Source organism: Suncus etruscus, chromosome X (genome assembly GCF_024139225.1).
Source record: "Suncus etruscus isolate mSunEtr1 chromosome X, mSunEtr1.pri.cur, whole genome shotgun sequence".
In the NCBI taxonomy this organism is placed as follows: domain Eukaryota; kingdom Metazoa; phylum Chordata; class Mammalia; order Eulipotyphla; family Soricidae; genus Suncus; species Suncus etruscus.
The window spans coordinates 3,982,531-4,005,572 of record NC_064868.1 but is presented as its reverse complement, the minus strand read 5'-3'; the positions used below and the strand labels follow the sequence as shown (position 1 = coordinate 4,005,572).

Genomic DNA, 23,042 nt, shown 5'->3' with positions numbered 1-23,042 from the left:
TATCACAGGCTCAGAAACTACATTGTAACAAATTGTCAGTGATGGCTGTGAATCAAATATTTGCTCAAAAATGGAAGCTAGGGGCTGGAGCAGTAGCTCAGTGGTAAGGCATTTGCCTTGCATGTGGCTGACCTAGGACAGACCGAGGTTCAATCCCCCAGAATCCCATATGGTCCTCCAAGCCAGGAGCGATTTCTGAGCGTATAGCCAGGAGTAACCCCTGAGCATCACTGGGTGTGCCCCCCCCACAAAAAAAAGTGGAAGCTATACCTACAATGATTCTGTTTGTGAGCAGGGACTGCTGCATGTGAAATCTGCCCAATTAAGCTATACTTGGGATGATTCAGATGATAGCAAATATGTTAAACCAGGCCCTATGAATAGGACACCTAGCTTGGAATTTCATTTATTTAAATTTGGGTTTGGGCCACAACAGGCAATGCTCAGGACTCCTGGCTCCATGCTCAGGAATCATTCCTGGTGGTACTCAGGGGACCATATGGGATGTCAGGAATCAAATCCACATTGACCATATGCAAGGAAAGCATCCTACCCACTGTACTATTTATCCAACTCCACAACTTGTAATTTTAATGCCAAAATTTTGCTCAGTTAAGAAATGAATCCATGTGATCCTGTCTTTATTCATAGTTTATAACCCATCAGTTCCTTAAAATGACCTGAGGTGGTTTACAGTGTTAGGCCTATTTTGGAGGCTACCAGAGAATAAAAGGCATTACTTGGATGTTGTTTTGATCACTACTTTCGATCCCATTTAGAACCATTTTTTTTCTTAGCATTTCCAGAGTCTGATGTCTTTTCAATTTCACCTCTAAAAAGTAACCTTGGATTAAATGCAGTATCATCTGCATCTTTTCTTAAAGCACAGCCTAAGCTAGTCTCCTGATGATTATAAAATGTAATTAAAACAAAGTGCATCTTAAAGAGATTTCACAAGGGCATGCCTTGTCAGTCTTGTCTTTGCCACTAAGTTCTGGGCGTTCTCATATGTCATTCAAATCATGAAATGCAATCATGCAGGATCTTATAGCTTGACTTTCTAATTCTTAGCTTCTGAACTTTAAAGTGGTAATGCACTGGGTTAAATTACTTCCATGGGGAAACTCCTTTTGACATTAACTCAGAATAGCTCTCAGTACTACATGGTTCATCAGGACAATGAGGTGTTCATTTATTCACTCATTAACACATATACTTCCAGGGCTATAGTGATAGTGCAGTGGATAAGTTACTTGCCTTGTATGCTGCAAACCCAGGTTCAATCCTTAGCATCCCATATGGTCTCTTGAGCCCTGTAGGAGTCATCCCGGAGCACAGAGCCAGGAGTAAACTTTGTTCAAGCTGAGTGTGCCCCCAGAAATAAACAAACAGAAATATCCTACACATATACTTCCTGTGTTTCAGGCCCTGATGAAGGTACTGGTACTGTGCAAGCCAAGATATAGGAAGGCCTTGAAAAATAATCCCTCTTCTCCTGGAGGAGTGTGCCTTAGATATTTGAAATAATTCAAGTGACTATGTAAAGTGCCCCAAAAAGGACAGAGGAAGGAGAGTGGCTTTCAGCACTGCAACGGAAACACTGATGGTTAGGTGGGAGATGCTGTGAAGGGATAGCTGTATATTTTCCAGGATTCTTTCTTCTTTCTGTATTCATCATCCTTTCAGATAGAAATGTTTAAGGGAAACAGCAGGGAAGGACTGCCAGGAACATAGCAATTTGGTTTACCAAGATCATTATATTTAGTACCTTAATGTCTAGCTTTTGAGGTAGGGTGAGGGGTGTTGAATTTAAGAAAAAGCAAACAGTTGTTCTTAATTATAACATACCATGGGACTTGGTGGCTTTAAACAAAAAATATTCCCAACCTCTTGGCCATTAGAGAAGCATCAGCGATTAAACAGACTCCACTGAGCAGCTATGATTGGGAATTATTACTGTCAAACCTGCAAAGTATTTAAGATGAGCAGCAAACTCCAAATGGAATTTGTGACTAATAATATCAGTGAGGCAATCTATTGTGTAATAAAGTGATTATCAGTTCCTTAGGAAGACAAATGGTCTTTTCTGTTTGTGTAATATATTACCTTAAAAAAAAAGTTGGATCTACAACTGGCATGCTCATAATTTTCTCCTGGCTCTGCACTCGGGAATCATTTTTGATGGTGCTCAGAGGGGTCATATGGGATACCAGGGATTGAACCTGGGTTGCCTATGTGCAAGACAAGGTCCCTATCTACTGTACTGTTACTCCAGGCCAAATATATTACAATTTTGAATTATATATTACCTGCTGGATTTTATAGAATATGAACACTAACATGTTCCTAGAATCTAACACTTTGAAACATTGTCTCCTAAAAGAGACAAACATGCATAAATGACTGTAAGAATATCTCACTGAGGGCCCGGAGAGATAGCACAGCGGCCTTTGCCTTGCAAGCAGCCGATCCAGGACCAAAGGTGGTTGGTTCGAGTCCCGGTGTCCCATATGGTCCCCCGTGCCTGCCAGGAGCTATTTCTGAGCAGACAGCCAGGAGTAACCCCTGAGCACCGCCGGGTGTGGCCCAAAAACCAAAAAAAAAAAAAAAAGAATACCTCACTGAGTTCTTTCCCATTGTGGGGATGGAGTTTGGAGCCATAACAGGAGATGTTCAGTGCTCACTCCTGGCTCTGCACTGGTGAATCACTCCTGGTAATGCTCAAGGGTCCATATTGGGTGCTACCGATCAAATCCAAGTTGACTACATACAAGGCAAATGTCCTACCTGCTGCTATTGCTCTAGACCCAGTTCTTTTCCTTTTTATGTTAGTTGTCAAGGTCATCCATTTTAGTAGATAGTTCATTCCTAACACCCATACCTATATTTTTCTACTTAAAATAAATTCTGGGGCCCGGAGAGATAGCACAGCGGCGTTTGCCTTGCAAGCAGCCGATCCAGGACCAAAGGTGGTTGGTTCGAATCCTGGTGTCCCATATAGTCCCCCGTGCCTGCCAGGAGCTATTTCTGAGCAGACAGCCAGGATAGCCAGGAGTAACCCCTGAGCAATGCTGGGTGTGGCCCAAAAACCAAAAAAAAAATTCTGGTAGTTGAAATCTCTTTGGGTAGATTGTGAGGGAAATAGTCACCTGTGGTGAGGGCTACCTTTTAGACCGAGTACTGAAGCAAAGGGAGCCTATTTGGTTTCCATCACGATGTGTGCCTCATCTAGGGTGTCTCCAGAGCCACACCCATGCACCGTTTTCACTCTGGACACAGTTTATATGCCCTAAACTTGTAAGTTTCTGAACAGTGTGTTAAGAGTCCACATCCAGGGCTCAAAGGTGTTAGTTTTTCAGTTTGTCATCTCATTGTCCTAATAGAAAACTCTTGGAGGTCTGGGGTGGGGGAGTGGGTTAAGTTTTTCTGGGTTATGGTGATGTGAGCAAAGGAGCAGGAAGGATGAGAGTTATATGCCAACATATGGTCACATGCCTCTTCATAGTTAACGTCACCAGACCACAGCTAACACCCTAGTTCCTACCATGCTGTTGCAAAACGCAAGACTTTATCTCTTCTTCTAGCTGAGTAGCATTTCATTGTGTGTGTGTGTGTGTACAACAGTTTCTTCATTCATCTGTTATTGGGAATCTATTTTGTTTTCAGGTCTTGACTTTTGTAAATAGTGCTGCAATGAATGGAAGAATTCATGATCTACAGCTTCAAATAGCATGTGGCTAGAACTGAATTTGTTGTACTCTCAGATCTTAACAGTATAGGAGTGGTTTTGAGGAACTATGTTATAACCTTAAACTATATGAGCAATGATAACTCATTAGGCTATGTTTGGAAGATGAATGGTAAATATTATAGTCTGTCAAACTAGTTCCTTCTTTTTTGGAGCCCCAAACCTTCCAATGCAAAAATAATCTGTCAAGATTTGAAAATCTCATTTTAGTTTTCTTAGTTTATTTGCATCTATCCTTTTCTTTCCGCCTAAGTATTCTACTGGCAGAAAGTTCCAGAGAACAGGAATCTGTCTTTATTTAAAAAGAAATAACAGTCTCTCTGCACCCAGTGAGCACTTGACAATAAGGACGCTAATGGTGAGTTATTACGGCACAAGAGGTGTGAACAAGATTCCGTGGGCCACTGGCTTGAGGCAAATGATGCCCTGCTTGTCCTTGAACATGTCTAGTAAACTTCACAGGAAGGGTCCATTATCGCTTCTCTATTTCTTTCTCATTATTTAAGTTGCAAAAATCACATTTCAGATTTATCCTTTTCAGACCAACTCCTGCCATGTCTATGGGATTTCAGTTGCACCATTCTGGCCATGATAGGGTCCTTCTTTCTCAGGCCATGTGGGTATAGAGATGTCCACTACTATCTTCAGTTGTTAATGGCTAAGATGTAACAAGAAGCTGACAGGTGCATGTTCATAGACATCTGTTCTTATCGCTGATAGGAGAAAAAGTAGCTAGGAATAGAAACCTGGCTTTGTGGGGAAGAGCTAGATATGGGACCAGAGAGTAGAAGACATAGTTGTATTTGGAGAGGGTCTTGAAGACTACATTTGGAGATGTTGGGGATAGAACTGGGGTCAGCCATTGTGTAAGTCAAGTGCCTTAAGTCCTGTACTGTCTCTCTGGACTCCATAATTGTAGTTTTTCTTGACATTTCCTTAGAGAATAATGAAGTTGAACTTCCATTCATATTTTTTATATTTGAAGTGTCTTATGAAGGCTTTGGTCCATTTTTACTAGGGTTCATTCTTACTGTTTTGCCCACATTTTGTTTCTGTTTTGAGTATGAAGGCTGGGTGCTCTCATTGTCAATGATTTTGGCAGTTACTGTGTCTTTGGTATTTGGTATTGGGAAGAGTGGGAGTTGGTAAAACTTTCAGGCATTGGCATTAGGATCACCTGGGAGCGAGTTGGAAATGCAAAGTTCAGGGCATGACCTGTTATGGAGTACAGAAATCTTTTGATCAGAACTCCCTTCAAGGTGTTTCAGAACCCAAACTGGGGATTTTTTTAAATCTTTTTTTTTAATCAAATTCAAGGTTTGGTTGTTTGAAAGCAGACAGAACTTGTTGGGAGTAATAATAAGGCTTATTCAAGCAGAGGATGGGATTTCCCAGCCCCTCTTGCTCTCAGGTTTAGGGGTTGGAGTGGGCTTGTTGGAGAAGAAAGTTGAAACCAAAAGCGCAATGGAACCATAGGTGAGGAGAAATCCAGGCATCTTGCTGTATGGCTGAGGCTGGTGATGTGATGTTGGTGGTATACTGCTGGGCATCTCCTTGCAACTACAACTTCCACTCCAGCAGCCTTTATCATCAACTTCAGAGCTCGCAGTGTTAGATCTGGATCCGAGATCCATCCCACAGAGAACAGAGGAGATGAAGAAGAGATAACAGCAATGCAAGTGCAAGGGAGTTTATTATTACTAGCATGCTGGGGTTGCCCCTCATTAGGCAACCACCCCTAGACAAATTTCCAAATATCTGGAGCCAGAGCAATAGCACAGCAGGTAGGTTGTTTGTCTTGCATGTTGCCAATATGGGTTCAGTCCCCAGCATTCTTTTTTTTAAATTATAATTTTAATTTTAATCATAGTGGCTTACATGTCATTCACAGTAATAATTTAGGTTCATATTAACATAGAATCTGGGGAATTCCCATCACCGAATTGTCCTCCCTCCACCTCCGTTCCTGTCCTGCTTCCCTTATCCTCCACCCTCACCTCCGAGTCCCCGGCATTCTAGATTGTCCCCCAAGCCTGTCAGGAGTGATTTCTCAGCACAGAGCCAAAGTAACACATGAGTACCACCAAAACCCCTCAAAGTTCCAGATATATTTAAAAGGGTTACAAACCATCACAGTTGACCTTTAAGTTGATTGACTGTTGTCTAGTGTGTTTTTTGAATGATTCCTCTTATGGCTAGATTATAGAGCTTTGAGGTCTATGTCAGCTGAAGTAGTAGAGAAGGGGCTTGGGTGCCCCAGACCTTGGCATGCAATCAAAGTTTATCTCCTGCAGACCCCAAGGTGTTGCTAGTTAATCTAACTGTTCTGGTATGTGTCCGCGAAGTTCCTGGAATTGGCTGTTCTGCAATAGTCCCTTCTGCCACATATCTGAGGTCTGTCATGGCAGTCTTTATGTCTAAAGCAAAGCCCGGTTACAGAAGCAAAACAGCAGCTAACAAAATTACATTCCCTTCTAGCTTCTAACAGCAGGAGCGTTCCCTCCCCTTCATCTGCAACTTGCTTAGCATGGAACACACCATGCATGAAGAAAACACTCTTTACTATTAAAAACACACAAGTCAAAAGCCACAGTATAGAGGTTTTATAGGACATGGTTGTGGAGAACAAGATGGAGTCTGTAGGACCTGTGAGTTTAGAGAATCTTCTCTGTGGAGAACAAGATGGAGTCTGAAGGGTCTGTGAACTTATATAATCTCTTCTTTCTGCCTATTGTTTAATAAATGTCTGAAGGGTCACCCTCAACATACTGGCCATAATCAGTTATAATGAGATATAAGCCTCTATGTGTTGATAGCATAACTCGGGCATCAGAATGTTTGATCAGTTTGGGGTGGCATGTAAGAACAGGCTGGATGAACAGTTATTACATTTATTTATTTTTGTTTGTTTTTATGAGCTACACCTCAATGTGCTCAGAGCTTACTCCTGTTGTGCACTCATGATTGAATCCTGGCTGGCTCAGGGGACCATATGGATTTCCAGGGATCCAACCTCTCCCAAGTGATTGATATATTCTGTTCTATTAAAAAATAAAAACTGAGGATAGGTATGTCTGACAAGAGAATTAGAGGAAACTTCTATTGTTTTGCTCCAGTGTCATTATGACACACACTAGACACCTTTGCTTATCAATTCACCTGACAGAGAAAAAGGAGGCAGGAGTTAGAAAGCTCTCACCTTTAGAGACAAATAGCTGTGGTATGATCACGGGAAAATCATTGAATAATTTCATATTTGTGCTTCCACATTTCTTGTTTTCGTTTGTTTGTTTTTTGGGCCACATCCAGTGATGCTCAGGGGTTACTCCTGGCTATGCACTCAGAAATCCCTCATGGCTTGGGGGACTATATATAATGCCGGGGCATCCAACCTCAGTCCGTCCTAGGCTAGCATACACAAGGCAGATGCTTTACACACCCTGCGCCACTACTCCATCCCCTGTACTTCCTTATTTCTTTTTTTTTTTGGTTTTTCGGCCACACCCGTTTGATGCTCAGGGGTTACTCCTGGCTAAGTGCTCAGAAACTGCCCCTGGCTTGGGGGGACTATATGGGACGCCGGGGGATCAAACCGCGGTCCTTCCTTGGTTAGCGCTTGCAAGGCAGACACCTTACCTCTAGTGCCACCTCACCGGCCCCTGTACTTCTTTATTTCTAAAAGGAGCTAGAAAGATGTTTATAAAGATCAGGTATCATACAAGTAGTGGGTCGTTAATGAAAGACCTGGGATCTCCCTAGCCTAAGGAACAAGCCAACAGACACCAAAGCCTCTCAGCCACCTCCCTGTGCCCAATTTGCCTCTTTTTAGCCCTTCTCTCCATCTTTTTCTCTTCCTCCCTCTCAGCCTTGGGCATGAAAGATTTTTTTTCCAGAGTTTCAGCCATTTTCTTTTTTCTCATTGAAATTGTGGCCCCAGATGGGATTTAACTACTTGAGGGAGAGGGTCCCACTGTGGCTCAGCCAAATACTAACCAGATACACTCCTGGTTCGCATCACGTTTTAGTTTTGTTTTCATCCCAGTCACTTAAGTTGGCCTGAGCACACAGGATTCTGTTCTCTCTGGAGAAATCCTCTTACCTGTGAGTCCTCCTGGGTGGTCCATAAATGCCTAGAAGATGCCATTTTGGTATGTGATTTATGCATTACCAAAAATCTTCATTTTGTCTCTCAAGAAATCCATTTTTGGGGTCGGAGAGATAGCACAGCTGTAGGGCGTTTGCCTTGCATGCAGAAGGACAGTGGTTTTTGTTTGTTTGTTTGTTTGTTTGCTTGTTTTTGGGCCATACCCGGCGTTGCTCAGGGTTACTCCTGGCTGTCTGCTCAGAAATAGCTCCTGGCAGGCACGGGGGACCATATGGGACACCGGGATTTGAACCAACCACTTTTGGTCCTGGGTTGGCTGCTTGCAAGGCAAACACCCCTGTGCTATCTCTCCAGGCCCAAGGACAGTGGTTTGAATCCTGGCATCCCATATGGTCCCCTGAGCCTGCGGGGCCTGATTTCTGAGCGTAGAGCCAGGAGTAACCCCCAAGCACTGCCAGGTGTGACCCATAAAACAAAACCCAAAACAAAACAACAACAACAACAAAAAAGAAATCCATTCTTGCAGCTCCTCCAGGAAGTCTTTGCTGTGAATCTGTCACTCAGAGAACTGGATTTCTCTAACATCCAGTGTTCTGTGACTATATGACAGAGTTTCTTATCACTTCATGGCTATTCATTAGTAACTGCTCACTAGTCCCAAACCTTTGGCTTGGTTTCACCTTTGTTCACTGGGCCAGACACATGAAAATAGTTCCAGAAGCTTCTATTGAGTCATGGATTGGATTAAGTTTCAAGCTGGTTCTGGCAAATTTGCATGGAAGCAGTTGAGTGAGTGTGGACTAGATGTGCAGTAGAATGACTCTTAAGTGGATGCATTTTCACAGCTCTTGAGGAGTTATTTTAGTTTTAAATTTGAGTGGTTTATCCCAGAACAATGACTTCTCACCACTCCCCAATACAGTAAATGAGACCCTGAGATTTTAGTATAATAGTCTCATGTCAAGCCACATGAACCAATCTCACTGTCACAGCTGTTTGTGTTTGGAGAACTTCACATGGGAACATTTGCAGATGCAGATGCAGTGCACATGAGCATTTCTTGGTATCTGTGCCCCATGGAGCTCGGTGTGAGGCCACGTTTTCCATTACTTTTTTTTGCAGTCAGGAGTGGAGCTACGGGGCTGGAGAGATAGCATGGAGGTAAGGCATTTGCCTTTCATGCAGGAGGTCATTGGTTCGAATCCCGGCGCCCCATATGGTCCCCTGTGCCTGCCAGGAGCAATTTCTGAGCCTGGAGCCAGAAATAACCCCTGAGCACTGCCGGGTGTGACCCAAAAACCACAAAAAAAAAAAAAGGAGTGGAGCTACACCCTGTGGTGTTCGGGAGCTATACCTGGCTCTGTGCTCAGGGGACCATATGTTGTGCCAGGGATTCAAAACAGTTGGTGAGATGCAAGGCAAGTGCGTTAACCTCTATACTATCTCTCTGGTCTTCAGCAAATTTTCGTAAATAAAGTTCTACTAGAACAAAGTCTCAAAGTCTTACTGATGTTCTCCTTAGAATTGTTTTTGTGTGTGCTACAAAAAAAAAGAATTGTTTTTGTGTGATAAGGTCAGAATCTAATTGGCTTATGACACAGACATTGGGGCTGCAAGGCTTATAGCATTTATTCCAGACTCCTTAGCCAGACTTAGCCCTGAATATTGTCATGTGTGACTCAAAATTCAAACACAAAATCAAACCAGAAAACCACATCTGGTCTTGAAAGACCTTTGTTTTCATTATTTGTTTTACTGTTTCTCTGAATTCTGAACTTTTGTTGGGGGGGGTCCCCCAAATAGTGTACAGAGACCCAGTGCCCCTCATAGGGGTTCTCAGCCCAGTGAGGGGTTCAATACAATGGTTTGAGGATCCAGTGCCAGTGTACTCCTGACTCTATGCTTAGAAATCCCTCCTGGCATGCATGGGGGACCATATGAGATGCCGGGATTCAAACCACCTTTGGTCCTGGGTCGGCCACTTGCAAGGAAAACTCCCTACCACTGTGCTATCTCTCTGGCCCCATTAATCTACTGTTTCTATCTGCTTTTTCATGGTTTAGTTTGGTTTGTTAGTGCATAGCTCTTTTTTCATGTAAAGGCTTATTTTTTTACACTTAGCTGTGGAGTGTTTAGGATGGAATTCAAGTTGTTAAGTAAGGCAGAAGTATACTTCAGAGTGAACCCCACTTACCCTTATCTCTGGGGACAATCACCATTCCCAATAGGGAACTCAGTTGTTACTCAGCCTCTTTCCCATGCCAGTCAAGTGGGAATAGCATGAGAGAATTTGAAGACGGAAGGGAAGGAGAAGGAGTGGGTCCTGGTATCATGCTTGTGGATTTCCTCTGCTCTGAGCACTGTCAAACCACAGCTACACAGTGCCTGGTAGAGAGCCACCCTCCATCTTTCTATTTTTTGCTTTTACCTGTAGCACCTGAAGTCAGCCCCTGGGATTCAATGTTTTCATTTACAATACAAATGAAAGTACCAAGCCTATTGCATATATAGGCTTACCTTGAGGTTAAAGTGAGATTTGAAGGTCTTGGGCTCTCTGAAGTTTGTTACTATCTAAGAATTTAGAAGGCATTTGGAGAAAGCTACATAATCCCTATAAAATAGTGACTGAGGCTCCTGAATTGCCATTTGAAAGTTGATGGCTCACATCAATTTGGATGATTTTGATGCTCACCCTTATTTTGTCCATCATTGTTTCAGGCCAGGAACCATAGTTGCTGGGTTCGACACACCCAACTTGATGAACATGCTCTTGAGCTCAGGGGGCTCACAGTTAGCTCACAAGATTAAGGAGTCAAATATCAAAAAATAAAAATAAACCCTTCCTTGGACTCAAAGTTCTGCTAGCATATCTTACGGAATTAGAACAACACCTTAATATCCACAGCCAATGATAACTACAACATGTCATAGTTTGGCCAAAGGCTTAAGCACTTTGGAGTTTGGGGGTCATATTAACTGAGCAGAAAATAAGACAAGTTGTGTTCTGAGAAAACTAGCCAGATAGGATTGTGGTCATTGGACCTTGCTGTTTTGGGTTTATCAGCATCTGCTGAGCTGTACAGCCAGTCTCCAAGGCCAGGGTGGCAAGTTTTGCTGGCAAGTAGTGTTCTACTGGCTTTTCAGGGCAATGAAATCTTCTACCCCCAACTCCTACTGTCCCATGACCCTCAGTAAAAGAAAACAAGTGTTTGTATTAAGATAGAATCATATCTCTCTCACTGGATAATAAAATCGGTGTCATTTTGTAGCATTGGATATCAATTGCCCTTACCCATGAGAAAAGCAAATTTTCATAGTGTAAGCAAATTTTCATAGTCCTAATTAAAAAACCCAAAGACCTAGTCATCAAGTACAAACTTCATGTTTCCAGGGGAACTGATGGCCTTTCATTTTCTCCTGGGAACCTGCTGAAATGGGTTTGCTACAGAAACAAGGGAATTGGCAGTCTTGGTGGCACAAGAGGGTAAAACACACAGGTGCACTTTCCATCCAAACAGGCTGGAGAGAAATCTATTATATCTTTTGCGGTTGCTTATAAGCTTAACTCAAACACTCCCCCATCTTTTGTACAATTTATAGCACCACAGAAAGGAAGTGCTTTTCCTTCTTCCTTAAAAAAAAAAGTTCTAGTCCAAACCCTCAGACTCTGTAGGTTGTCTTAATTACTGCTTTGCACTGAGTTGGACTCTGACTTTGACTTTTGGCACATGCTGTCATACACAAAGTTCCTAAAATAAAATGCTCCAGGATATCCCAGAAACTGTGGAAGGCTTTAAAAAGGGACCGACATGCAGGAAGAATAGCTTTGGTGAAGACCATTCAGGCAGGCAGAATGACAGTTACTAAAGAATCCTGTGATTCCTGGAGATCTTGAAGTGGCTGGAAAATCCTTTCCACCTAACTTATCCCAGGTAGGGGGAGTTTTGACCAGAATCCAGTTTTGATAAAGTAATTGTTTTTTTCTTCCTCCCCAAGTGACTATACATTTAAATAGCTAAAACATCTGTTCAGTAACATAGTAAAACATGCACACTCAGAGCGCTGGAGAAAGGAGCCTGCCAAATATTGCTTGAGAGGAACTTTGCTAGGGGGACGAGCCCCAAGATAAAGCAACCACTGTTTGTTTTGTCTGGCGAAGGGAAAAGCCAAGGCAACCAATATTTGGGGTTTCTTGAATTGCCTTTGTGAAGAACTCTTTGAGCAAGGGTGGCAAGGCGAGATTTCCAGACGGGAACTTGTTACAACTGTCCATTAGAAGGGCAAAGGAATCTTGGATGTCAACACCTTGCAGACTCTTGAGAGCAGCCAGCACACCAGGATCAGTGACGTTCTTCTTGAGTGGCTTCTGCATCTTCCCAAATGGAGGCAGAAACAGGGAGCAGTGTGGCACCTGGAAAGTCAGCCAACAGAGGCACGAAGATCATCCTGGGTGTGTTCATTGGTGGCACCGTGGTGCTGGGCACACTCCTCTTTCTAGGTAAGTAGAGTATTCAATGCCAGGGAGCTGGGCAAGTAAGGGCAGCAAAATCTCCTTGATTGTAGCAGACTGCGCCACGTACAGGTAAAGGGTTGTTTGTCTCAGTATATCATGCATCCTCAGTGTCCACTAAGTACACAAATAGAAATCAGCCTTTTCCTGTAGGAGGCTAAATAAATAAACACATCAGAGTACAAAATGCACAGCCTAGAATTTAAAGTGGGTATGAAGTGGGTTTGAATGGCAGGAGGATTTGAGTGGCAGGAGGATTTGGTGGCACTGGGCAAAAACAATGTTTTATGTATTAGATTTAGCAAAATAAGTGTGTAGGCATTCTCAGTCAGATACTTTCTCTTATTTTATGAGGAGAGGCACTTATATTGTGATCCATGCTGGAATTTCTTTCCATTTTGTTTGTTTTGGTGCTTGCCTGAAGTCATGAAACGTAGCTCACAAAGTCCAAATCCATCTTTAAAATGTCCCTTTCATGGCATTCTGTTCCTTTCTAATTGATACAAAATCTAATAGGAAGGAAAACAAAGAATTTCCGCACGCTATTTAAATGGTATTGCGATTCAGTTCTTTTCATGATTCTTGGTAGGAGGATGGATCCAGAGGTTAACACGAGGGCAAAACATACACCGATGAAGAAGAGTTCAGTATCAGGGGGAGGGGAGGATGTCCTCACTGTGGGAGCACTTGAACTTGTAGTTTTTTCACAGTTGGTCCCCATTTGATTGGTTTGAAAATGTTGTAGGAACAAGCCCTATATACACATGGGATTGTAGGTACAGTTTGAACTGTAGCAAACCGGAACTATTTCTTGTACAGGATGTACAAAGGCCATGTTTATTCTGGCAGGGGGAAACCAATAACTAAATATGAAAAGTTAGGACGCTATGGCTGAAATCTAAGAAGAGCAGCCCATCTCTCTCTGTTTTCTGTGGCTGAGGATAGGTCATTTGCTTTTGGCTTCAGCTGATCCTACTCCTACAGCTGAATTTGTGGCTCTCACTGGGCTGCATAAAACCAAACAGTGAACTTTGCAGTCTGCCAGTCACTGAACTCGCACTGCACACACACACCTCTCAGAAGTTTGAACGAGAGGGAATAAGAAGGTGGTGGTGTCATCTTGACCCAGTTGCTATTCCCCGACTGCTCCCTGCACCAGCTGCTGGCATTCTGCTTTCTGGGAGTCTGAGCTACACCCTCCAGTGGCTGGCTTCCAGCTGTAGTTTTGCAAGAGCCCAAGGTGATCTGTTTGCAAACTCAAGTGTGAGCAGCATTGTTGCAGCTGACAGAGTCATTCTCTGTGGACATTCAGGGATGCTTCAGAGGGACTCATGCTTGAATTGTTTCTCCAACATCTCTTCACTAACTCACTCTTCTGACCAGTCCTCCAGGCTCTGTCACACTGTGACCTTACTACACTATTCTAACTCAGGTGCTCTTCTCCGACAGGCATTTTTGCATTGACATTGCAGTAGATTTTGGGGGGTTTGTTTTTGGACCATACCAAGGTCCAAAAGGATCATTCCTTGTGGGCTCAGGGACCATATAGGGTATTGGGGGTCAAGTTTGGGACTATTGCATCAAGCCTTACCTGTTGTATTATTGCTCCAGCTCAACAGAAGACTCTTTTGTCTGGGTCACATTCTGCAATTGCTAGCATCGCTCTTTACTTCTTTGCACCCCAGGCTTTGGGACAATCTCTTTTCTAAACATAGTTCTTCTGCGTAGAGTTGTTGCCACTGGCCTGGAGGTATTCTCTGGAAACCTGGGTCACTAGAGCACATATGACCAATTTATTTTCAAATTCCTTTGTGCCTCCATCCTCTTCCCTTCTGTTTTTCTCTCTCTTACTCTCTCTTTTCTGTTTTTGGGTCACACTTGGCAGCGCTCAGGGATTATTCCTGGCTCTGCACTCAGAAATTGCCTGCAATGACCCACAAATTTTTGGATGGGCTAGGCTTTCCACTGCTGATGGTGGCTGTCACCAACAGTGGGAGCAATACATACTGTAGAACACCTCCTGCTACTCCCACATTTCACTCAGTGCATCAAGATGGGAATTTCAGAGAGTTTTTCTTGCATTACAAAATATTTTAATTTTAGAAGTAAAAACAGGTTTTACTTAGAAATTCCCAGGAAGGGAAAGGAATAGATTAACAAAAAAAGAGAACATGCTCACATGGAAATGTAAAAAATACTATGCCTCTAATGTTTAAGGAGTTATATAACTTTTATGGCTTTAGATTGCCTTGTATGCTGTTAAGAAATATTATAATGTGTTACAATCTGGGGACTTGAGGGACAAAGTAATTGTACATGGATTCTGTTTTATTTATCTTAATGTTCTTTGGCTGAAAGTTCAAAGTTAAGATATCAGCAAGGGGACTTCTGAGAATTATTGTTATGGGCGATTGTCCTTCCACTGTAACTTTCCCTTGTCCTCTTTCTTTGCATCTTTGTTCTCATAATTCAAAATAAAAAAATTAAAAAAATAAAAATAAATAAATAAATAAATAATAAAAGAGTTGGCTGGGGAGAGGTGAAGAAAGAAGAAGCAAAAAGCAAAAAGGGGAGTAGCAGAAAGATTAACAGAGAAGTACATGTGAGGTAAGCATATGGAAGAGAAAAGGAATGGAATAAAATCAAACTGCCTGTGATGAAAAAAGAAAAAAAGAACATGCTCAAGATAGAGTGCTGGCTTCCTCAAAAGCTGAAAGAGACCCAGTACAACCCCCCAAAATGGTAAAAGTCATTGGCCTGATGTTTCCTTTTTTAAAATCTTTTTAAAGAAAAAAAATCATCACATAGTTGACATAATTGACCATAATATATTTGTTTCAAGATGACATAAAGCAAAGTTATCAAAAAATGGAAAATAGAAAGAAAAACTAAAAAAATGGAAGAGAAAAGAAAGAAGAAAAAGTTCAGCAGCAAGTATATTTGTGAATATTATTGTTTCACCAATGAACTCATTAAAACAATAGCAGAAGGTTTAATAAGCTCTTTTACTTTTTAAAGGTAAGAGATAAAAATGCAGTAAAAAAGGTATGTAAAGTGAAGGGAAAAAATGGTATGTGTGTGTGGCAGTTGTTTGCATACGCCCAGCAAAATATGGAGGGAAATAGAAAGGAAAAAGCCTTTGGCCTAAATACAGGGAAACCTTACCCCTGAAGTATTCTGGCATAAGACCAACTCTGGGCTCCACACATACTAGGTTGCCCAACCCCCAAGTTCTCTGTGGTCCCAGTAAAACTTTTTCACACAATCAAGGTTGTTGCTGTCAGGTTTCTGTAGTTAGAGATCCTGGTTTCTGTGCAGATCCTACATCAAAGTCAGGGTGATGTAGAGCATCTTCTGGTTTCATTTCACCATTAGAGGGGAATGCAGAGAACCTTGCTCTGAAAGCAGGTTGTTGCTGTTGCTAAGTCGTCTGAGTGTCAAAAGAACCCTCATTGGAGTAAGTCGATGCCAGGACAGCAGTAAGGTCTTCCCTGATAAAAGTTTGCTTCCTGGTGATGGTATAGATAACTGTGGTTGTTTCCATGGTATCCATGGTTCAGGGGTGCATGGGCAATGTCTGTTCTTCTGAGGCCTAAGCCAAGTCATTATGACAATGTTCAGGGTGTGAGGTCCCACTGCATTATAAAATTTGTGTTTCCTATCTCTATTAGATAATAATTTGTTTGCATATCTTATTTTTGGGTTTTGGGTCACACCCAGCAGTGCTCAGGAGCTACTCCTGGCTCTACACTCAGAAATCACTCCTGGCAGGCTCGGATGCCAGGATTTGAATCACCATACTTCTGCATGCAAGGCAAACACCCTACCTCCATGCTATCTCTCTGGCTGCATTGTTTGCATATGTAACATTTTTCCGTTTTAATGTGCCTAATGAAAAAAGGAACAATGCCACAAGGTATTATAGGTGCATATGGGGCCCGAAGTAACAAGTCCAACAACCCCCCTAAGATGGTTTTAACATGAACTCTAAACAGAGAGACTTTTCTACCAGAATTCCTTATTGAACAGATAACACACACACAGCACACACACACACACACACACACACACAACCACAATGGGGGAAATTGTCACTATATAAGAGGATGTTCAATAAGGGAATACATCTAAAGAAATATTCAGAGGAGATATACATGTCCCCTTTAAGTCTTTAGAGATAGTCCGGGGAGGGGTGTAAAATCCAGATCACTGCTTCAACCTGTGATTTGGCCTTGTGAAGTCTCAAAAACGGCTCCCAGCAGTCACTTATCAGGAAATGTCCTGGAGACTGAAACTGGTAGCAAGCAAAGGTCCACAGTAGATGGAGGTGGAAGAAAAGAGGCCTGCTGAGAGCAAATCAATAGCCACAAAGTATTGGTTTCTTCTCTGGCTGAGAGTCTATCTTTTCACTTTGGGAGGTGGTTGGCAGCTTGCTGGAGTGGGGAGAATGATCTGGTTTGTGAGGAATCAAGACCTGAGGGTAAAAAGGGTTAAATGTGGGGTAATAACAGATGGGGATGAGAGAGTGAAGGGCTAGAAAAGGGTTTGTATGAGGGTAAGCAAAGGGGGAAGGAGTATAGATTAGATGTTTCTTTTTTTTTCTTTTTGGTTTTTGGGCCACACCTGGTGTGTGTTCTGGCTATGCACTCAAAAATCGTTCCTGACTTGGGGAACCATATGGGATGCTGGGGAATCGCACCACAGTCTGTCCTAGGTCAGCGCGTGCAAGGCAATGCCCTACTGCTTGGGCCACTGCTCCAGCCCCAGGAATATAGATGCTTCTAACCAGGTAGAATGTGGCATTTTCTTTTAAAAATTAATTCTTGGTTATCCTTTTCTCTCCCTTATATTCACCATCACATGGTATAATCTCGTTGATCCACGTATATTTGTAGACTGTTAAGTAACAGCCTCCCCATGCCAGGATTTAATGCGCTTCTCTGAGGGTTTGGGTCTGATTCCAATTAATTTATTTTAAATATTTATTCCCTCATTGTTGGGTAAAGACCTGATTTGAGTTCTGTATTCAAGAGTTTGGGTTCAAGAATTATTTTGCATGTAGGGACTCAGTCCTTAACTAACCATTCCTTTTTCTAACTAGCTTTCAATAAATAGATCATTTGCTTTGAATGTTGAGGCCCTGGTTTCATTCCTAAGACTGCAAAAACCAAATAGATCAAGGTATTGTCTAGTGTCACAAAATGGCTATGATTGACAGCATAGGATTTTTATTATAATAAAATAACACAAAGAACTGCAGAAATAGACCAGTGGGTTGGCACATGTACTTTGTGTGCAGGAGAATCTGGTTTGATCCTCAGTTTATCACATGCCCCCACCCAGGCAATGCAGGGACCAACCTCTGAGCACCAATTTGAGAATAGTCCCTGAGCATCACCAAATATAGCACAAAAATGTATTCATTAGAATTTTTGGTATTTTTATATATAAACATATTTTAATATAAAATTTAAAAATCAATTAAATAAATAAAAACCTATAGTTTGAGAATAATACCTAAAGTAGAAATGGAGGAAGTGCAGTTAGGACAGAGAAAGGACCACTATCACAATAATAGATGGAAATGACCACTCTGGACAAGAGCTAGGAACTGGGGCTAGAGCGGTGGTGCAAGCGGTAGCGTGTTTGCCTTGCACACGCTAACCTAGGATGGACCGCAGTTCAATCCCAGGTGTCCCTGAGCCAGGAGCAATTTCTGAGCGTATAGCCCAGAGTAACCCTTAAGTGTCACTGGGTGTGGCCCCAAAACAAAAAAATTAAAAAAACAACAACAAAGACCTAGGAACTAACAGTATTGCAAACCACAGTGCCTAAAAGAAAAAAAGGGAAGAGTGCAAGAGAGATTAGGAGAGCGAGAACGAACAAGAAAAAGTGTCTGCCATAGGCTGGAGGTGGGGGGATTGGGAGAGAAAAATCGGTGGCAGGAAATTAACACTGGTGTTGGAATATGTATCACTGAAACTCAGCTGTCAACTTTTTAACTCTGTATCTCACAGTGATTTAATTAAAAAATACATTTGGTAATATATGGTAATAAAATGAAAGAAAAAGTTCCCCTGTTCCATCACCCAGGAATATTCAAATTTTTTCCTGTTCCTGCCCCGAATATTCAAATTTTATACTAATATTTAGTACTGATAATATTGGATTTTATACTAATCAGTATCTGCACACATATGCTTTTATCTAGCATGTCTTTGTTTTCATTTTCATTTTAAATTTTTTGCCATACCCAGTCATGACCTGGGGTTATTTCTTGCTCTATACATTGGAGTGTTGCCTGTTGATGCTTGGACAACTGTATGTGGAGCTAGAGATCTAGCTATGGTCAGCTGAATTGCAATACAAGCCCTTTAATCCCTGTACTAATAGGTCCTGATTCTTTTCCTCCAGTTATTGGGTGAGACTCTCGATGCTCAGGGGTTATTCTTTTGTTTTGTTTTGGGGTCACACCCTGCAGTGCTCAGGGGTTACTTCTGACTCTGTGCTCAGAAATCCCTCCTGCCAGGATCAAGGGACCATATTGGATGCCGGGTATTGAACCGAGGCTGGTCAAGTTCCCATGCAAGGCAAATGCTCTACCCACTGTGCTATTGCTCCAGCCTCTCAGGAGTTATTCTTGGTTCTTCACTTCAGAATCACTCCTCATGTGCCTTACTCACTATAATATCTCTCCAGCCCCTCCCTATTTTTAATTTAAGCCATTGTGATTTACAAGTTATTCATAGTTGGGTTTCAGACATGCAATGTTCCCAGAATGCATTCCACACCACCACCTTATGCCCCAGCCTGCTATAATAACAGGCTCATTTTTAATTTTGGTTGTTAAAGTTTGGGTCTCATGATTTCGTTGTTGTTGACTCTGCTTAAATATTTAGTTCTGTCCTTTTTATTAACATCACCAATGCACCTCTTGGCTTCTGTCCCCCATCATTTCATATTTGTGTTTCTCCTCCTCCATTCAATTTCTTTCCTTTTCTTTACTATATTTTGGGTTCTTGACAACCCCTGTTTAAAGCATTGCATTTTTCATGCTGTTATTCTAAATACCACATATAAGTGATATCATTCTGTATTTATTCTTCTTCTTTGGCTTACTTCATTTGACATATATATCTTCCAGATCCATCCATGTCACAGCAAATTGTATGATTGCATCATTCCTTACAGCTATGTAACACTTCATTGTATATTTTACCACATTTTCATGATGTACTTGTCTGTTGTTTGGCATCTAGGCTGATTCCAACTCTTAACTATTGTACTGAGTGCTGTGATGAATAGCGTTGTGTATGCATCCTTTTGGATGAGTGTTTTTTTTTTTTTGGTTTTTGGGTCACACCCTGCAGTGCTCAGAGGTTACTCCTGGTTCTACACTCAGAAATTGCTCCTGGCAGGCTCAGGGAACCATATGGGATGCCGGGATTCGAACCACCATCCTTCAGCATGCAAGGCAAACGCCTTACCTCCATGCTATCTCTCCGGCTCCCTGGATGAGCGTTTTTTTAAATAATGAAAACATATTTATTCTAAGCTACTTCTTAAAAAAAACAGGCTTGTGATGTCCCATCAGTGGTTTTCTTAAATAATCATGTAACAGGAGGCTGGTGTGATAGCACAGCAGTAGGGCATTTGCCTTGCAAGCTGCTGACCCAGGACGGACCCAGGTTGAATGCCTGGTATTCTATATAGTTCCCCAAGCCTGCCAGGAGAAATTTATGAGCACAGAGCAGGGAGTAACCCCTGAGCACCACAGGGTGTGGCCCCCAAACAAAAACAAAACAAAATTATCATGTAACAGATAACATGGTGATATAGAGAATGGGAACAGAAAAGAGAACAAAGACAGTGGTTCTCTTGTAGAATAACAAATAATACCGAGCAGCTACACGGGCAAGCAAAGAGCAGGCCTGTAATTAAAACATTTAAAAATTATTTATTTATTTTGGTGTTGGAGCTATACTCGGTGGCACTTAGGGGTTACTCCTGGCTCTGCATTCAGAAATTACTCTGGACAGACTCATGGGGCCATATGGGATGTTGGGGATTGAACTCTGGGCGTACAAAAAGCAAATATCCTACCTGCTGTGTTATCGTTCTGACCACCAACATTTTGTTTTTATTTTTATATGGTTGCCTTGAAATGATAGTTATTCTACGATGGGGTTGCAGATATACAATGTTTGAGCACAGGGTGTCCACTAGGTGTCCCTCACCAGTGTCCATTTCCCTACACTAATACATGCTTTCTGTTTGCCCCCCCCCACAGTCTGCTTCTACAAGAGGCATAATTTTATGCAATTTATGTATTTGGGCCTGTGGCTTACAGCATGATGCTGAGAGTGCTTCATACCCAATGTATACACAGCTCAGCACCACCTCCAGCTTCTCATGCTTTCCAGTCTTGGCGATGAGGATTCCTCGGAAATACCTCCTTGGTCCCTTGGCTTCTCCCCTTAGACCCGTTTTATTATCTAGGTTGTCTTTGCATCTCCAAATGTTTCCTTGTTTCCGTTGGAGAAACAGCAGTAATAAATCCCTCCTAACTTCTTGGTTACCCAAAATGATGTTGAAACCTTAAGCTCACAGCTGCTAATGCCCAGGTGCTACCCATAGTTTACATATAAATCATGTTGTAGTTCTCAGAACCTCTTAAAATGTTGCCAGCCAGATGGGGGTAATTAAATTACGAGTGGAAGGCTCCTTCCCTTCCTTGGCTTTTGTTCTTGGGTGAGCTGTTGGAAGGTTGGTTCTCAGGTGGCCCTTGTTTGGAATGAGGGGTAATGGGATACAGGACAGGCTGATGAGTCTCTAGTTAGATGACTGCAAGAATTAATCTGGTTGGTTTTCTTTTTTTGGGGGAGGGGTGCTTGAGGCCCCCAAAGTGCCCAGCACTTGTGTTTAGAAGTGACTTGTGTTTAGAAGGCCTTGTGTTTAGAAGTGACTCTGAAGGTGCTGTGATGGGAAGACATATTTGGTGCCTTAGATTATGCAAGTGCCTTAACCTGCTCTTTTGAACTAGATTCATCAGAAGATAAAAATTCAGAACTTTAAATGCTACTCAAGCTTTCTTTGTTTTCCTCTTCTCTTCTGGAATTTCTCAAAGGATAAGACCTATGTGTTCCTAATATAGTTGTAAACAATAAAGAGGGAAGCTAGGTGACTTAAAGGTAATTAGTGATGGCAGCTTTGGAGATCAGCTGCCCTTGTGATTCTCTTACTTGCTCAAAGGTTCAAAAAAAACCACTGGGAGGACCTAGAAATCTAGTAGAGTGGGTGGGGTGTTTGCCTCTACTGCAGCTGACCCCAGTCCCCCTACGGTCACTGAGCCCTGCCAGGAGTAATCCCTGAGCACATTTGGGCATGGTCCAAAAAACCATTACACAAACAGAATCACCTGGAGGGATTGTGAGCTGCAGACTTGGATTGACCTGTGATTTAGGAAGTCTGAGGAAGCCTCTGCAGTGCAGCTGTTGCCAGTTATTCCCACTGGCTGGACATATGCAGGACTCATAGTCAGTGTGAAGAGCCTGGTCATGTGACAGTAAAGTTTAGCATTTTGGGTGGACACTGAAAAGTGGGGAGCTGACGACCTATGTCCTGTGTGTGTGTGTGTGCCTGATGGTTACCTGTTGGTGGTCTGTTACAAGCCAGTCATTTATTTTTGTCTGTTTTTGCAGTGAGTCAAGGTTTCTTAAATTTCCAAGCTAAACAGGAGTACTGCTTGAAGCCAGCGTGCATCGAAGCTGGTAAGTCTGTTTTCCGCTCTGTGTCAAGTAATAATTATGGTACCTGGGGGAATAAGGGAAAAAAAACAGGGTAGTGTTTTGAGTATTCGGCTTTACTTGAGAATTCTCAGGTACGAGATGCCATGTTTTTTAGAATTTCAAGTTTACTTCCAAGTCTCAATGTGAGGTAAGGTAATGCTAGATTGCCTGTTTTGTTTTTCTGTGCAAAACACAGCTTATGGTATTTCAAGTCACTTGAAGGTCATTAGGATAAAGCTCAGAAGATTGGGAAGGCCTCTTCGAAGACCAGACTAGACATGGTTTATAGAGCCTTTTCTGTTAAGCACCTTTCTGAACAGAAGTGAGTTGGCTGTGTCTATTCCAGGTTACAACTTGAACATTTCACCTCCTCCTCCTTCTCTTCCTCTTCTTCCTTTTCCCACTCTCCCTCCTCCCTCTCTTCCCTTCCCCCTCCTCTCTCTCTTCCCCTTCTCCATCTCCTCTCCTCCCAGCATTGCTCAGGGGCTACTCCCTGCAGTGCTCGGTGGACCCTGTCTTGCTGGGGATCAAACTCATTGCAGAACAAACTATAAACATATCAACATATAAACATATATTGTAGTACAATAGTATGTTTCCCAAAGCAATAACTTCCCATTTGGCTGCAAGAGATGAACTCACCAATTGTGAGCTCCCATTTAGGTTTGGGGACAGCAGTGAACTCAAACCAAGTAAGTGAATGGACAGACAGGCGGCATTAGTACAGAATAAGATATCCATTGTGGTAGATGTTAGGAAGAGTATGAGACTATTAAAATATATCAATGTATTGGCATATGATAGGGTTGCTAGGTTGATGGGCATGAAAAAGTGTCTTTGTAGGGATCCTGGATAATGAAAGGTATGAGCTAGTGAAGCTGAAGGTCAGGG

At 42.2% G+C, this 23,042-nt stretch overlaps 1 protein-coding gene across 2 annotated transcripts in view; it reads left to right on the top strand.

Moving 5' to 3' along the window:
• The first annotated feature begins 12,149 nt into the window (after positions 1-12,149).
• PHEX (phosphate regulating endopeptidase X-linked) overlaps positions 12,150-23,042 on the top strand; it is a 235,341-nt gene continuing 224,448 nt past the window's right edge. For both annotated transcript variants that reach the window (XM_049767418.1, XM_049767420.1), the window contains exons 1-2: positions 12,150-12,351; positions 22,065-22,133. In XM_049767418.1, the coding sequence (XP_049623375.1) occupies positions 12,234-12,351; positions 22,065-22,133 (187 nt within the window). In that variant the 5' untranslated portion in view covers positions 12,150-12,233. The remainder of the gene's footprint in view (positions 12,352-22,064; positions 22,134-23,042) is intronic.